This window comes from Pteropus vampyrus, unplaced genomic scaffold (assembly GCF_000151845.1).
Source record: "Pteropus vampyrus isolate Shadow unplaced genomic scaffold, Pvam_2.0 Scaffold104, whole genome shotgun sequence".
Lineage (NCBI taxonomy): Eukaryota > Metazoa > Chordata > Mammalia > Chiroptera > Pteropodidae > Pteropus > Pteropus vampyrus.
Window position 1 is genome coordinate 4,649,095 of NW_011888885.1, and position 23,219 is coordinate 4,672,313.

At 34.5% G+C, this 23,219-nt stretch overlaps 1 protein-coding gene across 1 annotated transcript in view; it reads left to right on the plus strand.

Annotated features, from left to right (window-relative positions):
- The window catches only part of SPAG9 (sperm associated antigen 9), a 121,319-nt gene that overhangs the window by 44,567 nt on the left and 53,533 nt on the right, over positions 1–23,219 (plus strand). The window contains 3 exon segments of the mRNA XM_011365034.2: positions 3,609–3,679; positions 11,786–11,880; positions 17,224–17,374. Of these exon segments, the coding sequence (XP_011363336.1) occupies positions 3,609–3,679; positions 11,786–11,880; positions 17,224–17,374 (317 nt within the window).

Below are 23,219 nucleotides of genomic sequence, written 5' to 3' on the forward strand. Positions count from 1 at the left end.
GGGAAAGAGCAGATTTAGGAGAGACATTCAGTTCAGCTTTGGCTTTGTTGACATCTTAGTGGCATCATATTGTAAATTGTTTTGTATTTTTTATTTTCAGATATATGTTCAACATCCTTCCATTCATTTCTAGGCACCATCCCATGTTAGTACATACAGATATACTGTATTCCTTTTAATAGTACTTTTCACTGTTGTATTTGAAAAACGTGTGTGCCAGGCACTATTCGCCCTTTACAAATATTAACTCAATCCTAATATCAGCTCTGATATGCCATCATTATTTCTCAATTATAAATAAGGAAACTGAGATGCAGAGAGGTTGATATACGCACGGTAACATAACTTGGAAGTAGTAAAGTCACTGCAGTGTAGTCCATTGTATATCATAATTCGCCAACCAACTAATGACAGATTCAGGAGTTAGTATAAGATATGTTGCATAGGGCATCCATTTTCATATCTTTGGACATTGGCATGTTTCCTGTAGGATAAGTAAGAATAGTAATGCTGGGTCAAAGGATATACACCTTTTATCTTACTTTAATAGATATTGCCAACACGACTTGTGAAAGAGTAGTTACAATTTATCCTCCCATGATGCCTGTCTTTTTTTCTTTTTATAATTCTTCAATCTGATAATAGTTTTGCTTATCTCTCTATAAATTGTAATGGTAAATCAGCACAGCTTGTTTGTAATAATTCTGAGCAGTCTGTTTAAATCCTGTGCTATATATTGAACTTGTAGCAGCTGTTAGAGAACATAAAGAATAATGAGTATTCAAGCCAAGGAAAGTGTGTGTGTGAATGGGAATACATTGTGTTTGGACTAGGGTGAGGTGGGGCTGTTCACACAATAAAGTCATCAGGTCACTAACTCCTCCCCAGGTAACCACTGTCCTGATTTCTAGCACATTAGATTAGTTTTAAATTAGTTTTGTATGTCTTTGAATTATGTATTTTTTTGCTTCTTCTATCCCTTAATATCCTGCTTATGAGATTTGTCCATGATGTTGTGTATTGCAGTTAATTTGTTTATCTCATTGTTGTATAGTATTCTGGTACATGAATATTTATCCATTCTGCTGTTGATGGATATTTGGGTTGTTTCCACGCTTGGGTTATTACAAATAGTGCTGCTTGGAGCATTGTTTTACATGCCTTTTGGTGGACACGTTTATACACTTCATAACAATGCACTTGGTTTGTCATAGGACTGGCAAATATTCAACCTTATTAGATCTTGCCAAATAGTTTTTAGATTGGTTGTACCAATTTATACTCCTGCCAGCAGTATATGAGAATTCCAGTTGCTCCACATCCTTACCAGCATTTGGTGTATTTTGTTCTTCATTTTCACTATTCTGACAGGTATGTAGTGTTGTGTTTTGGTTTTAAATGCATTTCTATGATGATTAATAAAGTTGGATACATATTTTACTTGGCAGTTTTGATACCTTTGGGTTGAAGTATATGTGACGAGGTTTTCTATAAGAACAGAAGGGTTTTTGTTTTAAGTAGAAAAGAGCACTCTTCTATATTTTTTTTCCCCAAGTGAAATTTTAAAGTAGACTCCAATATATAAAACATTAAAAAGAGTATTTCCTGAGGGCCAGTAAAACATGATAATTAAAAATAGATTCTGGACCCAGACTCCTCCATTAGGAATCCTAATTTTGCCATTTATTAGCTGCGTGACTTTGGGCAAGTTATTTAATTCCTCTTTGCTTCAGCTTCCTCATATCTAAAGTGAATATAATAATATTTTAATCATAAGGTTAATTTCAGGCTCAAATAAGTTAGTTTATATAAAGTGCATAGGACTGTGCAAGGTACTAATAAGTACTATATAATGTTAGCTATTAATTAGTAGTGAATGTGATGGTGATATAAATTTATTTTATGAATTCACATCAAGTTAGCTGATGGAAATAGTAAGGTTCTCCTGTGGGGTACAAATTTGCAATTGAGGGTTATAGATGATAGGTGTGATTTGTATTAGCCTCAGCTTCAATTTTGTTTCTTTTTTTTTTTTTTTGGAGGGGGGTCGCATGATACCAAGAAAATCTTGGTTCATGCAGATATGCAATTAAAAATAGTTAAGGTTTACCCTGGTAGTCTTAAGATTACGCTGTTAGATTAGTGTAATTAACAAGTAGTAGCAGGAAATGTTTATTGTGAAATTGTTAATAAATATCTCTATTTGCTCAGATTTCCTGTTTTAAAATAAATCAAAGAAGCAGCACTAAAAATTATTATTTAAGATATTGTTTAAGATATTATGGTTTCAATATCTATTGTTTTATCCCAACATATCTGCACTGTGTTTGCTTTTTATTGCTCTCAGCCACAGGGTAAGATGAGCAGCACATGTACTCACTCAGTCAACCTTTGCCTATATGATATAGTGTGCTCTGCGGGGACTGTAGTGTGTGTTTACTCACTGGTGAAATTTTCAGTGAGCCAACATATAGGCTTGATTAGAAACAAATCAAAATCAGAGCTACAGTTTTTCTAGTTGATGATATATTTTCAAGATATTCAAGCAAAGGTGGCAAGTAAAACTACACAAACCAGAGATGAGTTTAGCAAGCAGCGTGTTATGTTTCGTTTGGTGTCTGGTGCGATAACATCAGGCATATGAAAATATTTTTGTGTGTGCCGTGATAGTTCATAGTAGTTACTTCAACAGCCATCTGACACAGTCACAAGCTATTGCTTACAAACAGCCCTGCCTGCACGCAGGTAGCAGACTTCTAAACCAAGAGAACATTTCCAGCTAATGTCAGACCTTCAAACAGACTTAAATAAGTATCTTGACAGGCTCCTCTAGCATCAGCTTCTTTTCTCCCCGGCAGACTGTCTCCCAGGGCTCCTTAGCCTGTACAGGCTCCTTCAGGCTGGCCAGCCTCACCTCTGCCTCACCACCAGCAGTTTTGTGTTCCCTTCTCTGTGTAACAGTGCCCAGTACACGCACATCACCGTCTCTCTTGAGTACTATAATTTCTTTATGGTCTTGCTTGGCCTGTACCTTCTCTCTGATATCATTCTTTCCTGTGAAATCCTGTCCCTGCATTCTAAATTTTTTTTTAGATTTTTTAAAATACATTTTTCCAGTCTAAAATTTATTTTTAATATCATAAGATTGTACTCTGTGAGCACTCCCCCAAATCAGTGCCACTCACAAACTCCATCAGCAGAGGGAGCTAAATAAAAGAAGATGAGTCCCTGAAATTAAGGTCTGAAGCAGAAAAAGTACTTATAAACAATGACATTTTCACATACTGCTCAGTAGAGAAAAAGAGCTTGAATAATGTTAGAAATCAATGATTTGAGTCCTAATTCCAGGTTAAAACTTCTATAAGGTGATTTAAAGTGTTTTTGAAAGAGATAATTCTGTATCTGATGTTTCATTATTCCTCCTCTGAAAGTTTTATTTATTAAGGATGATGAAATGAGGTTACTAGCCTTGTGAAAAATTTCACATGGAGTGCCAAGTCCTAAAGTTGCTAAGGATTATGGATAAACCATTCTAAATTTTTAAGGTAGAATTTTCAAATAAATTTCTTATATTTTGTTTTGATTAAGTATATGTATCTTACTTTCAGTTAGCAGACTTGAAGAAAGAGAAGCAGAATTGAAGAAGGAATATAATGCATTACATCAAAGACATACTGAGGTAGGTTTCTGGGATCTTACCATGCTAATATTGAGACAAAGAAATTAACCTCAAAAAATATGTCTTAATATTTCTTTGGGGATTATTTTATTAATTTTTCTTGGGGATTATTTTCAGAAAACATTAAATTCCATGTAGCATTTATCTAATTAACAAATGTTGACTTTTAATGTTTTTTTATTTGGAATTTTCATTTGGTGAATGAGTGTGCCACAAAATAATGTAATTTTTAAGACAATTCCAATGGTTTCTTTGGCCGGCTAAGTAAAAACTTATGTGTGCATAATAAAAAGTGTACATGATGTTAATATGAGAGAATTTAATTTATTTTGTTACCAGTTGGAAATTGGTCAATCAGTAAATGATTGGTAGTGTCTCTACATTTATGATCTAGTTTAAAGGAGTTAATTTAAATCACGCTTATAACAAATAACAAACACAAATTATAATGTGTTGAATCATAATGACTCTAAAACAGATATTCTACATGAAATTTCAGTATTTTAAATTAACAACTCCAGCACATAATCTCTCGAAAGCAAATCAGAAAATGTACTTGAGGGTTTTTTCAAAACCCTTTTTATGATTCTTTGTCAGCCTTTCATTAGTTGCTTTTGTTTCTGTCTTCTTAATGTGAAAATTGTTTCTGTGTATCATGATAAGTCTGAGGTTCACATACCTAAATATGTAGAATTTTCATAGATGCATGCATTATTTGTTATAAGAAAAATATAATTCCTTTCTTTTTCCCTTTCTAGTCCAATCTCTCCCAGGATACAGATGGTTCCTGTCTTCACTAATTTTTCTTTCACTAATTTCTGTTATCTGGTAACCTGTCTCTGGTAGAGACCTATATTTTGCTTTTAAGGGAGATAAAACCACACTGCACTCTGTTTCACTTTCTTTGGACTAATGTGCTTAACATTTTCTTGGGGAGGGGTTGGAATTTCTTCCTGACATATGAGATTTGATTATTACTGGCTTTGAAATTCAGTGGCAGAGGGAAAAGATTGGCGACGGAGGGCTGGAACCAAAGAGCTCTGGGAAGGCAGAAACAGCTTCACAGCAGCCTTTTCAGTATGTGAAAAATAAGATGGCAGTTGGTGGATATTAAGACTTAAAAACAATTGATTGTTAAAAGCCTATTGTTAGTTCTTTTTACACCATTTATTTCATCGACTGAACAATGCCCTGTACATTGTGTTTATTGATAGTAAACACAATGCTTATCAATGCTATAATTATAAATATGTTTGGGAGAATATATAATTGACATATACATAAATCATTGATAGTGATGAATAATCTTTTTGTTTTTATTGAAGTTCTAACCTTTGTAATAATTGAGGATTATTAAATTAGGATGTGTTTAATTGAGGTATATATAAAATATGTGCATTCTTGAAAAATCAATATAAAGTGAAATTTCATATTTTTTCTCAAATGTTTATTTAACAGAAGTAATGTTTCACAGAAAAAACAAACTGACATCTTCAAATGAAAAAATAATAATTTTCTGTTTTATTCTTTCAGAGAAGCACAGTCCAGGAAGAAAAAAAGATTTCAGAAAAAATTTTAAATACATATTCAGAGAGCTGGGCCTGTGCAGTAACCAAGGCTGATTTCACATAGCACCGCAGCTGTTTTCATAGGATCCCTCCCTCAGTCACGAGCTGCTTTTTGTCCTCTGCCCTGATAGGCTCCCTTTATTTTGCTTTCCTCAAGGAAGGTTTATGTAACACAGATATAGCTGCTTTGAAATGTGGGTTTGTTTTACTCTAGCCCACATTTTTCTGTGTTTATACATCTGTATGAGAAATGCCAATTAGCAGTTATAAATAGCTATCCAATGCTAAAGAACGAGGTGTCCTTTAAAGGTAAATTCTGGAAACCTTCAGGGAAAGGAAGTATGAAAGATTTGACCTTCATTTTTTCACTATTTCAACTAAGGTAATCTTTTTATAGGCACAAAAATCTGCTATGGCTCTTTTTGTAATGTGAATAACTTCTCTAATCAATTCTAAATTTTTTTACACATTATTGAATTTGCTTAAAAGACATGTCTAAAAGGGCATTGGAGGAAATATAAACATCAAGTAATCATGAGGCACTTGGGCTACATGTATATATACTCTTAATATTAATCACCAAAAACTTGAACCATGAGCTTACATTAGGGAGTGTTTAAATGCATTCCTGTTTTATCCTCTAACCACTCTCTATCATCTATCCCCCTTTTAGAGATTTAAGTTTAGAAAGAATATAAAGTGATTTGTCCCAAATCCCATGCTAGTATGTGATGTGACTGGATTTGAACCTAGGTCTGTCTGATTCCATTGCCTGAATTTTCAGTAATGCTTTCAGGTTATGGGTGATAAAAATGCACTAGGAAATTTTCTGTGCCTCTTTGCTTTATGGCATCTCACCAATTTAAGAATAGTGGTTTTGTGGATACAAATATATGATTCTTGGGTTGCATATGGAAGGATTCAAGGCCTACATGATTAAAGGGATCCATGACTTCATTTCAGTTTTAGCCAAAGTTGGCAGTCAACCTCTGCTAAGATTTTTCTAGGTGGTAGAGGAGTTGGGACTTTCCACACAGTGTGCCTGGGATCCTTCTTCCTGACTCCAGCTGTTGCTTGCTGAATTGACTCCTGAATATGTGTGAATTAATGTGCATACCTTAGAAAATTGAGAATTGCAGTTCTGAGATAAGGAAGTGTGGGGCTGGCTGACCCAATAGCAGATCATCTAAAGCATGTCCTATTTTACTCTTCCCTCTCTTCTGTCTAGCAACACTGATCCTGCCGTCCCTCTCACTTTTTTTTTTTTAAATCAGAACTACATTATGAAGCCCTGTAATTAAATTTTAATTTTTTATTGTACAATTAATCTTTTTCACTTTTTTGTGCATTTATAGGATATCGTGCATATTTTATTTCAGATGTCAGGAAATGCTTTAGGGTGTGGGATTTTCTTGTGGGTGCGAGGAAGAAAGGACAATGAGCTTATTGCCAGCCTAGAGAATTGACTGAGAAGCCAGATACAACATGAGTCCTATAATGTTTACCTGTTCGGATGATGGATGACTGAATCAGAGGGACCTGAGTTCTGGCCCCAAAGCCAACTAGAACACAGTTGATTATTAACCAGCTGGTCAAATTGGGCAAATTATTTTAACCTCCTTAAGCTATTGTAATATTGTTGTGAGGATTAAATGAAACAATGGCTGTAAATGCACTGGCTGACTTATAGTTGGTACACAGTAAATGTTAGTTGCCATTTTGTTGTTATTCTTTCCTGTTAAGTGATAGTTTAGTTTGGTTGGAACCAATTAAATTACACAGACCATTTTGTCTGAGGTTCACATACCTAAATATGTAGAATTTTCATAGATGCATGCATTATTTGTTATAAGAAAAATATAATTCCTTTCTTTTTCCCTTTCTAGTCCAATCTCTCCCAGGATACAGATGGTTCCTGTCTTCACTAATTTTTCTTTCACTAATTTCTGTTATCTGGTAACCTGTCTCTGGTAGAGACCTATATTTTGCTTTTAAGGGAGATAAAACCACACTGCACTCTGTTTCACTTTCTTTGGAATAATGTGCTTAACATTTTCTTGGGGAGGGGTTGGAATTTCTTCCTGACATATGAGATTTGATTATTACTGGCTTTGAAATTCAGTGGCAGAGGGAAAAGATTGGCGACGGAGGGCTGGAACCAAAGAGCTCTGGGAAGGCAGAAACAGCTTCACAGCAGCCTTTTCAGTATGTGAAAAATAAGATGGCAGTTGGTGGATATTAAGACTTAAAAACAATTGATTGTTAAAAGCCTATTGTTAGTTCTTTTTACACCATTTATTTCATCGACTGAACAATGCCCTGTACATTGTGTTTATTGATAGTAAACACAATGCTTATCAATGCTATAATTATAAATATGTTTGGGAGAATATATAATTGACATATACATAAATCATTGATAGTGATGAATAATCTTTTTGTTTTTATTGAAGTTCTAACCTTTGTAATAATTGAGGATTATTAAATTAGGATGTGTTTAATTGAGGTATATATAAAATATGTGCATTCTTGAAAAATCAATATAAAGTGAAATTTCATATTTTTTCTCAAATGTTTATTTAACAGAAGTAATGTTTCACAGAAAAAACAAACTGACATCTTCAAATGAAAAAATAATAATTTTCTGTTTTATTCTTTCAGAGAAGCACAGTCCAGGAAGAAAAAAAGATTTCAGAAAAAATTTTAAATACATATTCAGAGAGCTGGGCCTGTGCAGTAACCAAGGCTGATTTCACATAGCACCGCAGCTGTTTTCATAGGATCCCTCCCTCAGTCACGAGCTGCTTTTTGTCCTCTGCCCTGATAGGCTCCCTTTATTTTGCTTTCCTCAAGGAAGGTTTATGTAACACAGATATAGCTGCTTTGAAATGTGGGTTTGTTTTACTCTAGCCCACATTTTTCTGTGTTTATACATCTGTATGAGAAATGCCAATTAGCAGTTATAAATAGCTATCCAATGCTAAAGAACGAGGTGTCCTTTAAAGGTAAATTCTGGAAACCTTCAGGGAAAGGAAGTATGAAAGATTTGACCTTCATTTTTTCACTATTTCAACTAAGGTAATCTTTTTATAGGCACAAAAATCTGCTATGGCTCTTTTTGTAATGTGAATAACTTCTCTAATCAATTCTAAATTTTTTTACACATTATTGAATTTGCTTAAAAGACATGTCTAAAAGGGCATTGGAGGAAATATAAACATCAAGTAATCATGAGGCACTTGGGCTACATGTATATATACTCTTAATATTAATCACCAAAAACTTGAACCATGAGCTTACATTAGGGAGTGTTTAAATGCATTCCTGTTTTATCCTCTAACCACTCTCTATCATCTATCCCCCTTTTAGAGATTTAAGTTTAGAAAGAATATAAAGTGATTTGTCCCAAATCCCATGCTAGTATGTGATGTGACTGGATTTGAACCTAGGTCTGTCTGATTCCATTGCCTGAATTTTCAGTAATGCTTTCAGGTTATGGGTGATAAAAATGCACTAGAAAATTTTCTGTGCCTCTTTGCTTTATGGCATCTCACCAATTTAAGAATAGTGGTTTTGTGGATACAAATATATGATTCTTGGTTTGCATATGGAAGGATTCAAGGCCTACATGATTAAAGGGATCCATGACTTCATTTCAGTTTTAGCCAAAGTTGGCAGTCAACCTCTGCTGTGAAGATTTTTCTAGGTGGTAGAGGAGTTGGGACTTTCCACACAGTGTGCCTGGGATCCTTCTTCCTGACTCCAGCTGTTGCTTGCTGAATTGACTCCTGAATATGTGTGAATTAATGTGCATACCTTAGAAAATTGAGAATTGCAGTTCTGAGATAAGGAAGTGTGGGGCTGGCTGACCCAATAGCAGATCATCTAAAGCATGTCCTATTTTACTCTTCCCTCTCTTCTGTCTAGCAACACTGATCCTGCCGTCCCTCTCACTTTTTTTTTTTTTTTAAATCAGAACTACATTATGAAGCCCTGTAATTAAATTTTAATTTTTTATTGTACAATTAATCTTTTTCACTTTTTTGTGCATTTATAGGATATCGTGCATATTTTATTTCAGATGTCAGGAAATGCTTTAGGGTGTGGGATTTTCTCGTGGGTGCGAGGAAGAAAGGACAATGAGCTTATTGCCAGCCTAGAGAATTGACTGAGAGGCCAGATACAACATGAGTCCTATAATGTTTACCTGTTCGGATGATGGATGACTGAATCAGAGGGACCTGAGTTCTGGCCCCAAAGCCAACTAGAACACAGTTGATTATTAACCAGCTGGTCAAATTGGGCAAATTATTTTAACCTCCTTAAGCTATTGTAATATTGTTGTGAGGATTAAATGAAACAATGGCTGTAAATGCACTGGCTGACTTATAGTTGGTACACAGTAAATGTTAGTTGCCATTTTGTTGTTATTCTTTCCTGTTAAGTGATAGTTTAGTTTGGTTGGAACCAATTAAATTACACAGACCATTTTGGAATTTCAGAATACTATATCTGATATTACTTGGGATCAGTCATTTGAAGAAGTAGAATTCAACATTTCCTAAATTAATTTTTTTTATTTAATTGACAAGAATCAATCTAAAGGTGGACCATTTGTGGGAATAAAACTAATTCTATCTTTGCATTTTATTTATGTATATTTTTCTATGTCGAATAAGTAGATTACTATAAAAGCATCTAGGGGAGATTTCTGTTTTCTCCATATGAATGCTTAAGGAAGCAGGTTCTTCCATTTGAACTAATCAATTTTATATGCTTACGTAAGAATTCAACTTAGGTTTTCTAAAACCTTTTTACAATATAAATTGATATCTATTTGGCCCAACTATCACTTTGTTATGTTAGTCTCATTTAAATTTTTTTCTTAAAGTCCTTGATGATGCAAGAAGAAAACAGCTCATTATTTGTAGCTTGCTGACACAAAGACAGAAACTGTATTTCTGCAAAACTGTCCTTTAAGTGCTGGTAAAGAGAAAATCTGTAAATTTAAAATAAAAAGCATGTAAATTTGAAAGTTATAAAAATATATTCCATATCCATGTGATTCTATATTCATTTTTCCTTTGCCTGATACATTTCTTGTTTGGATTAGTCTTAAGTGAAGAACAACCTGATTATTTTATGATGTTTGATTTGATAGAATTACTTATCTTAAATTCATGCATCAGAGTTCAGCTTTTTGTTTATTTGAAATAAATAACACTTTCAAATTGATTTACGTATTTCTTATTGTACATGAATGCCAAGAAGTATTTTTACAGCAAAAGCATGCTTTTGAAAAATAAATTTTAAAATTTTGTTTAAAATGTTTTCTTTCAATAGTTATCTTTTTAATGTGCTGCAGTCAATATTTGAGTAATGAAGATTGAAACCCACCTTCATACAGCTAAAGTTTAGAAACTTCCAAAGCTATTACACGCTACAATTTTAACAATTCAAGGATTATTCCCAAGAAAGACATCAGCCTTTTTTTGCTTACTCTTGATATCTACATTCTTTTAATTTTCTAACACACCTTTTAAATTCATTTCTTTTTATTCATATCACATTAGTATCTAGCAAAGGCTTTTTGACTTTATATGATTAAAATTTGCTACATTTTACATGTTTTAATGCCAAATTTAGGTTTCTTAAAAGTGGAACTACCATTATGAATATTTATTAAAATATTGATATGATAAAAGATTACCATGAGTCAAATAGGGCAGTAGAATATCTTGGCAGTTTATATACTTGATATTGAAGTTTTCACTTTTGTGTTCAGGTTGTCTATCATGGTTTCTTATCTAAGACTCAAAATCACAGTGTTTTGATTCTTCATTTGTTTTAATTTACTATTACGAGTAATTATATTAAGTAATGATACTAGTAAATTAGCAATCAAACAAAGGAGAGAATATTTTAGCATTCTTTCAACTAAATTTGTAGACAGAAATAAACATCTTGGTATTTAGCTAAATTGAAAGTGGTGTTTACTCTGTGAATCCTTTGTAAAATGGAAAAGATCACATACGGGTATGGTTTTGTTAAAAATCTTACGGCTGAAAGCTCTTCTGAGGACATCTCTGCATTTTTTTTCCTTGTCAGTTTCTTCTCACCTTTCATGTTAATTTCTTTGTTTCCCGTTTTAGTGAACGGATTTCTCAAATGTCTTCTAGTATTTTTAACCAGTCATCTTTAACCAGTTTCTCTGCTCACCTCCTTCCTAGTGTCTGTCTCCTAGTTTGTGTTATTTATGTCAAAGTTACATCATTTAATGGCATCATATATTGTAAAAAAAAGTTTTTTGCTATGCTAAGCAACATGTTGGACACTTTTATGGATACCAACATCATTAAATGTATAAAGTTTTTGCATATTTCTTTGTCATTAAAAAAATTTCATCCTTAATGTTCTTTTACATGGAATTATGAGTAATCTGATAAATAAGAAATTTATACAAAAATGTTTCCCTTGTTAAAACACTATGTTTTAATCTTAAAATTTTGTGTGTGTGTGTTTTTTTTCTTCAAAATAGATGATCCATAATTATATGGAACACTTAGAAAGAACAAAACTTCATCAGCTCTCAGGGAGTGATCAACTAGAGTCCACAGCTCATAGTAGAATTAGGTAAGCTTTGTTATACATTTTGCCTTGAGAAAAAGCAAAATAAATTGTCTGTTTCTGTTTCTCTCTGTTCTTTAATCCTGGAACAATAGTTAGGCTGATTCAAAAGCTCTCTACTGTGGTTGGAATGCTATAGGAGAGAATAGCATAGAAAAATAGAAACAGCCTTCACTATTGAAAAGGTAAATTGTGAGCTGTGTTGTATAAATATGCAGCATATCGAGATATTTTGATTGTTTTGTAATACTTAATGGAGATTACATTAGGTTTAAATTTTTCTGATTCGTGGGAACGCTGACAATTTTTCATTTCTCCTGGTCCTTTTTGTTACAGAGAGGCAGGTTTAGAAAGGGTTTAGTGAGACTTCTGTTTAATATAAGAGTGTGAATAAATTATGTAGATCTCCAAGCATTGTAGCCAATGAGTTACGCCAGGACTCTTAGTGGATAGGAACATAGTTAATAGGCTGGCTGTGCTCAGGATTGCTGCATAAAAGCTAGGGGCAGCAGAGCTATGGTTATGAGGTGGGGAGAGCGCGGTGGCGATGACGTCATCGCTTCAGAGCTGCTGCAGGATGGAGTGGAAAGCTGCTGCTGATGGCATTGTTTTTGTGGCAGCAGCTGAATGACAGATCCTCACTACAAAGATACCCTTTTGGCCCCCGTGTAGGCCTCCTGGTTCGGGCGTTTCACCATGCCAGCACAGCGCCATGAGTCCTGGATGCATGCTGCTGTTTGTGTTTGGCTTTGTTGGCGGGGCGGTGGTCATTAATTCTGCTATCTTAGTATCTCTCTCTGTTTTGCTGCTTGTGCACTTTTCTATTTCTACCGGTGTGCCAGCTCTGACGCAGAACCTACCAAGGATACTCAGGTACTCTAGTTTCTCTTAGAAGCCCCTGTTTAGTTGGTTTTTCTCAGATTTTTAGCTTCTTGGGTCTGCTCTGTAACCGTTTCTGTTGAAGATTGAAACAATGGAAAATGGCCTGAGGCTAGGATTTCTATTTTTATTTATAGTCATTTATAGGCCATCACTTAGGGATGCGGCTTTGTGTTTGGAAACCATGGACTTAGGAAAAGGATTTTCATATTGTACACAAGTACAAGGTCAGTGTGGTCTTGTTTTCAGCAGAGTGTTCAAAGAGTGAAGAGAGAGCCAGAGTAGGGCACCGGGTCCAAGTTTATACAACCTCTGGTTTAGCATCCGAGTACTTAGAGGCAAATATCTTTTGTGCTGGGACTTGCAGTTATCAGACACAGGATGGAAATGTTAATTTTGTTCAATTATCTTTTGACTGATATAGGTTCAAGCTTTTTTTTTTCTTCTTCTTTTTTCTCTTTTTTGCAATTTTTGAAAGCAGCTCATGGGAACTGACAAATATTTTCCTCCTAAAACAAAATATATTGTAGAATGAAAGGATTTTAACTTTTTAGGGCAAGGAATGCATTTTTCCCCCATCATTTACACATCAAAGTGGTGAAAGCTTTACAAAGCCTATTCACTATTGTTTTGTCAGATGTTGCCCTTTCTTTGTAGACTTGGGTGACAAATATTCATTCCTGCTTGTGGGGGTAGTCATTAATCTCTGTAGCTTTTCTGCTGTTCACTCTACTTGTTCTCTATAAGAACTGTCTTTACATTTTAGAGGTTTAAGATTTGGGTTTCTTTTGTTTTCTAACTCATACTAAAAGTATCTGGTTTGTTCATATTTCTGCTTTGTGCATGGTTTTCAATGAAGGTTCATAATGTATAGCTTTTACTATTTAAATGTTTATTTAAAATACTCAATTCCTAATTGTGGATTTATATGAATTAAGATGAAATAGTAAATTCCCTCAATGTGTTCTTTTTAATTCATACATCAGTTAATGTTCAACATTAGTTTAAGGCCCAGAAATTAAATTTTATGGTTTAAAGCTAGATACTTGGTCATTTATTTTCTTTACTTATTTTTATAACTTGAATATATTTTAGCACATAAAAGATTTGTAGTATGTATATGTACATAGGTTTTTAGGAAATTAAAAATAACCTTACCTCAAGAATATGCAGAATATTAAAATAAGGCAAATTTTAAAGGGTTGTCTTAGGTGTTGGTTCTCTTTGAGAAGGCAGTGTCCCATTGTGAGGTGGACAAGAGGCTTTGGAGTTGGACTTCCTGGGTACACGTGCCCTGTCACATGTGGGCTTTAGGACCTTGGGCAAATTGCTTAATTTCTCTGTGCCTAAGTTTCCTCCTCTCAGGTTCTTATTACCCCATTGAGTGGTTTGTATTTAATCAGTTACATGATATATAGCAATTTAAACACATAAGTAATTTTCATAGTTACTTATATTTACACCATTTTTAGCAGAACTGTTTCAGCTCCAGCTGTTTTATTGATAAAATAACTTATGATTAAATTCAAAAAGTTTCTTGACAGAAAAGTTGCTGTTAATCTGATTGAATAAAGATATCAAAGTCTTCAATATTAAGATTAAGTTCTCAAGAAATAGATAGTTCTAAAGAAAGAACATGAGCCTTCGAGTCTAACAGGTCTGACTTTGAAGCTCATCTCTGCCCATTACTAATGCCTAAGTCTCTGAGCATTGCTCTTCCTAATCAGAAAACTGGGAAAATAATCCCTATTTCCTTATGAGGATTAATGAGATAATGTAAATAAATCATCATTTCAGTTCTTGCTACGTGGTGTTGAACAAATGTAATATTTTTTTACTGCCCGTATTTTATAATATAGTAAATTTATTAATGATTATTTAATTTAAATGTAAATATAGCCAAAACATATTTGTGAAATTATTTATTCATTTAAATAGCCAAATAAAAAATGAATGTGTGGAACTAAGATACTTTAAAAAAGAACATGACAAGAATTCTGATAGTTAATAATAGCTTCATTTCTAGGCAGTAATAGCATATTGGAACACCTGAGGTTTAACTCTGCCAATTGATATTTTGTCCCATTCTTTAGTTTCCTCTGTGAGTTTTACTGAAGCATTTAATACATAGAGTACAAAACATGCATATCAACATAGTACAAGACTACTGTTCACCTTTTAGGGTTTCTATTCATTCACAAGTAGGATTCTAGCTTACTTGCATAATTACATGTCCTTCTCCCTCCCCCTAACTCTTATGTAACTTACCAGTAAAATGAGAAGAGATGTATGTAGTAAGATTATTTTTCTAGAATTGGGACAACAAAACCCAGAGCGTCATTTACCCTCTTGATAGCTGCCAGTCTCTGAAGAAAAGTTTCCTGTAGAGCAGTTTTGGAATGATTAATGAAAGCCAGATAGAGATGTGAATTCTACTTGTATTTTGGATTGTAGATTTAGTTAACAGTAGAAAAGTCAAACTTGGATCCACAGCAGACTTCTTCCCTTAACAGTTTTACACTTCCTCAGTTTTTGATATGTGTGAAAATGAATATGTTGACATTTATATAGGAAGATAATTCTAATGACTGGCCTGTATTTTGATTATTGTTACCAGTGTGACAATTCACATGAAGTCTGCATTATCTTCCTGATTATCTTTGCATTTAGGGTTAGAGAGCTTTACATTAAACTCTATCAATTAAATTTCTGCTTAAATCATTTAAGATATGTTAAATAAGTCATCTAGTAGCTCGTAGAACCTTAGATTTTCAGTCCCCAAAATATGTTTCCCCCAAATTGACGGATAAACATCAGGGCAACAACTTTTTATTTTGCCAAGTATGGACATTAAAAAAAAATTCACTTTCAATCACTGTCACTATCATTTGATGAAAGAAAAGGGCATTTTAAAATCAAAGAAGCAGAGAAGATGTAGAAAAGGGTCATTCTCAAGAAAGAACGGATTCTATGATATATGGAAAGGTATATGTGTACAATACATACTATATTATCCAATAAGGATATAATAAATAATGCCTCTTTTTGCCATGGACTTACGAAAACTTTATTGCTGTACCAGCATTTGGGAATAAGTGGCATAAACAAAATAGTTGACTAGTTACTTTAATTTTTGTCATTTGGTTGTTTTGGCAGCTTGTAGTCACATACTTGGTTTTGGTATTAAAATCTAGTCTTTTATTGTACTGTCTACTTGAATTCGAATGAAATAGGAAAAGTGCTCTTAAATGTCGAAGAAGTGATGAATAATGAACTCTGATAGAGAAAAATCCTGTTTTATTTTATTGTGCATATAACTTTAATAAAATGCAGTCTCTCAACCCTTTTGCTTCACCTAATCTTTAAGAAAGTTTTTTGACACTTTTACTAATTCTTTCTGATTGTTGTTAGGAATGCGGGAGCATACTCTTTGTGTTAAGTGAGGGCATATTTAAAAAGTGGCTTAAATTTCCTGGTGTAAAAATGAGTTTACAGAATAAAGGAATTATTTAGCAAAACTGATTATTTTCCTACTTTTATTTATAATCAGTGTTTCTATTCTAACTTACACTCTTACCAGTAGAGAGTTAGGAGTTCTAGGAGGGCCGAAACCTTTAGTGTCTCATTTCTTGCCAGTTTCTACACTTCTGAGTTAATGACCCAAGATGACCTGATAGTAGGCTTGTTTCCAGCCTCTAAAATCCCTTTGATTTGGAATCTTATATGCATCAATAAAGGATGTGTTTCTTGTTGCAATTCTATTGTTATTAGAATCGTAACTATTCTCGTTGAAACTTCTCACAAAGCGTTGGAAACCCTACAGTCTTTCATAGAATTTTTTGGCCTCCACGTTTGGAAAAACAGACAATGGTTTTCTCCTAAGAACTGTGATTGAAAGGAACCCATACATGTGTTCTGTAGAAAAATACTGCTTTCCAGCTTTAGCGGATAAAACTCCTTTGAGCTCTTTTTACCATTTATGCAGTAGCTCTGATTTAGATCATAAGCTGATATCCCTTTAGGCAGAAAAGGCACACCCTGAAGAAGGCTGGGTAAACATCTAGGGATTAGTGTGAAGACTTGGGAAGTCTAGAAGCAGGGTTTGGGGTCACTTCCAAAGAAAGAAGTTCCAAGTTCTCTTAGGGTTAACTTAAACATGAGTGAAAACTTAGTTTTTGCTACAAAAGCTGACCACAGACTGCTCCTTGGGCAAGGAACTCATCAGTAACTTATAAGATTTCCTAAACCATTTCTTACTACTTTTCTTAGTTGATTTCTTTGGTTTAATGAAAACTCCTGAGACTTTGTCCTGTCTCTGATAAGTCTACTTGTTCAGATAAGCAGACAATATTATTTAAGAGTATAAATGATTCTAAAGCAATGACAACCCAGGCTTATTACTTAATAGTCTTGACGAATAAAGAATTAAAAATGAACAAATGCTTAATTTTTTCTCCCCTCTCCAAATAGAAAAGAACGCCCTATATCACTAGGGCTTTTCCCATTACCTGCTGGAGATGGGTTGCTTACACCTGATACTCAGAAAGGCGGAGAGACTCCTGGATCAGAGCAATGGAAATTTCAGGAATTAAGTCAGCCACGTTCTCATACCAGCCTGAAGGTAAGCTTTATTCTGCTGAAGTCTTCAGTTGACATTTTATTTTATAAGTTTTCTGATCCAAATTGAAGGACTAGACAACCAAAATGTAGTAAACATAATAATAAAATAGTTTGTATATATTTTAGTTGTAAAACTGTCTTTTTTTTTTTTAATCGGAAATGAGCTCATCCCACGGTTTTAGTTTTTCACTATTCTTTTTCAAGTTATAGGAAAACCAAGCCAACCATTGTTACATCTTGATTAATATACTAAGTATACTAATGACTAAAATTTCTATTTAATCTAGGCTACATTTTATGAATTTAGGGTGGGGTGATGAGTGATCAAAATTATGTTTTTTAGAATTGAAAATCATTGCTAACTGAATTCCTTGGTTCACTGTTGGAAGCTTCACAATTCAGTAGGACTCCACTTTAAAAAAAAAAGCAAAAACGGTTCATTCTTCAAAACCCCTCATAGAGTAATATCCAATAGTGCATTGTGTTTCGCTAAAAAGGCCTGATGTTAATTCATTGTAGATTATATTCTTGACCAAGAAGTTATCAAATAAGTTATAAATATATGTAAGTATATAGTATAACATATAAATAATATACTATAGGAGTGGAGATATATTCTATACCTTATAAAGTGGAATACTTATAAAGAGAATGTTGTTTGTAAAAGAACCCTGTTACATTATAAAATCTACTCTGTCATAAAATAAACAGGCTACTACCTACAGATGAATACATATGAGTTACTTATATCTTACCTTCTTTTCTTGCTCTTTTTCTCCAAAGTACTTATCATGGTCTAAGTACTTGAAGATGGCTTTTAGGATACTTGTAAAATACTAAGTCATTTACTTATTGACTTTGTTTCTCTCCACTAAGAACATAAAATCCTTGCAGTTTATCTATTGCTGTATCCTTAGCACTTAGAAAAGTACCTAGCTTATAGTGGCCATTCAGAACATGTTTGTTAAATGAATTTGTTTTAGATGTTAGACTCTTTTAGGATAATATAAATGGTCTATTTCTCAGCTATGGATAGAGGCATTTAGAATCATTCCATTGAACTTTGAAATGTGCTCAAAACAGTAAGCAGTTGATAAATATTTTATAGCTTTTCTCCCCTTGAAAAGTGTGTTTAACAATAAGATGGATCTCACCTTTTTCCCTTCTCTTTTCCTTTTGCTTAATTTACTAGAAGCTAATCATGCAGCTGCTCAGGATCTGTCCACAGTGATGCCCCAGGGAACTCTCCCGTTCTTTACTCCTATGGCCACATTGGCTTTTTTAGCCTGCCTCTAGGTTTAATAAATCTTGCAAAATGCTTATCTCTGATCACCTACTTGCTGTGTCCCTTTTCCAAAACAAAATTAAGTAGGAAGGACACTTTTAGTACCTCAAAAATGTATACCATACAGTAACAATATTTTAAATTACTATACAAGAAGGCACTGTAAGAGATTATTATAATTCCTTGTGACATGCTGTGACAGAGCTATGCTGGCAGGTTATAAACTGATTAACAGATTCTTAATACAGACTTAAGCATAGGTGTTTTGTATGTGTGTGTCCCCTCCCAGAGACACTAAGGCAAGTACTCCCCAGAGGGTTTCTAAAATAAAATCCTGGCTTACTCTACTTTGGAAATGAAGCCACCAGAAAATGAGATAAAGGCTCAACAGATAAGGATTTCCAGGGATAGAGTGGTACATTTCAGAATGGCAGAAGTCCAGATTGTAAATTATGTCAAATAATTAGGACATAGTATATCAATTACCTAAGCCCTTCTTATTAACCAGATGTCTTTCTCTGTCTTTACAAAAGGCTGGGAGTCGGGTTTTGAGTTCACTTGTGGACTGAGGCACATGTATCCACTTAGTCTTGTTTTCCATGTGTGACAAGAACTGGATTAGAATATCTCTAATGTATTCTACAACTTTCATTTCTCTGAGAACTTTGGGGATGACCTAGCTATCTTTAGGACATGCTTTGCCTTCATTATAAAAAAAAAATAGAAGGTGAGAATTATAATCAATATGAATTTTACCAGTATAATTTTTCTGTGAAATAAAGTTAAGGTGAAGTATTCTGTGAGAAAACCATGTGTTGGGTTATAATCAAGGAAACATAGCTATAAGAAACTGGCAGTAGAATGGCAGTAAAGGGGATTTGCCCATGATTGTAAAGTTATAGACCATCTTTGTTGCTATATAGCAAATTTCTCACTGTATGAGAGCTGTAGTCAATAAATTTATATCTTTAGGTACTGGAAAATCTGCCAGGAATGATGCACCTAGAAAAATGTACAAGTTATCCTTAAAAAGAAGTATTTGTACATTATTCCTTCATTTATCATATTCTTGGGGAGATCAACAAACAAGTAAAGAAATAAAGGAAATTTTTAAGTATTGTTATGTACTATTTAAAGAAAGCAAGGTAAGTGGATAGAGTAATTAGTAGTGAGGGGTGCTTATTTTAGAATGATGAAGGAAGGCCTTTGAGAGGAGGTGACTTGTACCTTGACATATGAGGGACATACACATGCATGGAAAGGTCTGGAGGAATAGGTATTTCAGGATGATCAAATAGCATCTGTAAAGGCTCTGAGGTGGGGACAAACTTTGGCATGTTTGAGGAACAATTGTTTTCTCTTCATCCCACTCCTCTGAGACTTTTAGTCCTATCTATTTCACTGATGTCTCTTTTCCTAGAGTTACCAAAAGCATCCATCTTTCCAAATCTTAATGGGAATTTCTCATTTCTCACCCTAACTTGTAATAGCATTTGACACATTTGAATACTTTCTGGGCTTCTGGAAATGCTTTTATTTACTTTGCTCCCAGGACACCCACTGTTTTGCTTCACTGCTCCTTCTCTATTGCTGGTTTGAGTTCTCCAGGGCTTAAAGCTCAACCCTCCTCTCTGCTTAGTCTAGGTTGCTCAAGTTCCATGCCTGTAAATGCCATCCACACGTCAGTGTTCACAAATTTGCATCTCTGACCTTGACCTCTTCCCTGAATTCCAGATCTCTGCATCCAAATGCTTTTCTTTGTCTTTTTCCCACATACATATTTGTACCTTGCTTAGGTTACCACCAGTAGAAATACCTTCTTTCAAGGCATTCTAAATGTCACAGCTTACTTGAAACCTCATTTGATGTTCTGTTGATGGTCTTCAATCTAGTTTAGAGATCAGCTCAAGGCGGAAAGCAGAAAAGTTGTGTATTGCATCATTAATAGGAAGTTTTTGCTAGAAGGCTTCTAGTGAAATTGATAAAAAGCAACTACTTATGTTAAATAACCAAAAGTGTTCTGTTAAAAATCTATTATAAAAGTGCCAAAATGTTAGATAGGGTTGTTCATCCAACTGAATTACATGCATGAACAAGCTGCAAATAAAGGAGTTGAAGAACAAAAGGTCAAGAATCACCCAAGACAGTCCTGAAGAAGAACAGTAAGAATAAGGACTTGCTCACCTAGATATCATGTCTTACTATAAAGCTGTGATTATTAAGATGGTATAGTATTGTATTATCTGCCCTTCTTTTCTTTCTGCACATTTCAGTCCTAAAGCTCCTAGATAAGGCAGATACCTACAGGGTGGGTAGGTATCACAACCCAAGCAAGGTTAGGAGGGTATCCATCCATGTGGGGATAGCCAATTGTAGACAATCAGAACCCCAGCAGTGTGAAGGACATCAGAGCAGCGTGGCTTAGGGGTGTTGGATCCTGAACAGAGTGATGAGGGCTTTCCCAAGGAAAGGCACCAGACATAGGGTGTCGGAGCCTGATGCTTCCTCATGCAGCATTCTCATGGGCTGGGGATGGAGGGGCAGCCTGGAATAGAGAAGCAGAAGATGTACAGGGAGAGAAGGGCATTGGCAGGGTCGTAATAGCAGAGAGGAGAGACCATAAGAGACTGCAGCCCTGGCAGTCAAGGGACAATAGAGTTTTAGAGCGGAAGGAGTTTTTAGCAGGGTCAGCAGGTATGAAGTCAAGTAGGATGAGGACTGAATTTGTAGGTGTATGTTTAAGCATTTTTAAATTGTAGGGCTTATAACAAAAGTGAATGTGATTCATGAAAGAAGGAAACAAAGTATAGATTACTCAAGAAAGGTGTCATAGTGGGAGGGGAGAAAAAGGATAACTTGAGTTGGCAGGGTGAAGGGAAAAGTACTCAGAGTGAGAGAGACTGGGTTGCTTGTAGGCTTAGAAGAAGAGTCCAATAGATAGAGAAATTTAAAACAAGGACCTGAAGGAAGATGATACATTGGAATTTGAGAGGAAAGGCAAGGGGAAAAGGATCGCATATCCCAACTGCAATTAAAATCTACTCTATCGATGCCACACCTTAGTTTTTTATAGTCTTTTGCTATTACAATGCTACAATGAATAAGCCTGTACAAAATTTTATACTCATATTTCTAATTCCTATAGGTAGGATTGCTGGGTCAAAGCATGTATTTGAGATTTGATGGATATTGCCAAATTGCCTGCCAAAGGGACTGCAGCCATGTGTACCCTTACTGGCAATGTTGTATAAATTCTTCATTGCTTTGTAGGTTTAGAGTTCACGTATCCCTCCCTTAGGCTTAAATATGCAAAGAGAATGAAGTGTTTTATCATTTTAAATATACATAACAAATTTCATGCTATTTTCTATACCTTGGTATCAACTTGGCAATGATTTCACAGATTCCATCCTGTTTCATGTATGCACATATGTATGTATATGTTCCTGTACATATATATATATAGTCCTGCACATGCCTAAAGACACATGTGTGAGTCCACTTATGTGTATATACTCCAAAAAGTATTTTTTTTTCTTCGAAGATTCTCCTGGGTTGTTGTTAGTAGAATGTGACTTTTAGAAATGAGAAAAACAATTTTAACTAAAAAGCCATTGGACCGGTACCTACTTGTGAATATTTTAAAGAGTTCTTTTAAAACCATATGACTTGAAATAAGTAGAACTGCTGTGAGAAGCTCTTGTTAGCAGTGCTTGTATATAAAGCCAGTGGTCAATGGGTGCTGCATTCTTCAGGGGATGTGCTTAGCATACAGAACAGGAAATGTCTGAACAGAGCCAGCATTCTTGTTCAGAAGAATTTTCCATCCTTCTCCATTTATGGTTAAATTCTCAAATTGTTCCTGTTTCTTTAGTTTTCCCAAACTTGACTCTATAATAGTTGTACCTTATTCCTGTATCTTCTGTGATTAATAATTCCTGCTATAAAATGCCTGTGTAATTTTAAATTCTCAAACAGTTAAAGCTGTTTTTCTTTTAACTTTTTATTTTGAAATATTTTAGACTTAAAGAAAAATTGCAAAAATGGTCCAGAGTTCCCATTTATCCATCATGAATGTCCACCAACATTAACTAACCATTATACAGTTATCCAAATTAAGAAATTAACATCGGCACCATGAAGGAGGAACAAACTTTTTTCTATCCTTGAGGTTCTTCTGGCTGGTCTAATAACCAAATAGACGTGAGACAGATTAGCAAGAGACAGTAACTAAATTTAATACCATATATATGTATGGAAACTTCCATACATGAGAGAGTCCGAGACCCCACATGCACAAGAGGTTCAGAGATGGAAAAGGAACATGGGTAAAGACATCCTGAGCTAGGGGTGAAGTAGGGTGCTTTGGGAGTTTCAAAGGGTCATTGTAGGATAAGAAGAAGAACATATGCATAGGAATTAGTGAAAGGCAAAACATGTATATGATCTGAAGAGAAACCAGAGTATACATGCATAATAATTGGAAGATGTCCTGCCCTACAGATAGGTCAAAAGAGGTTATCTCTGATAATCTCTCATTATGGGCAAGGCCCCTAATTCA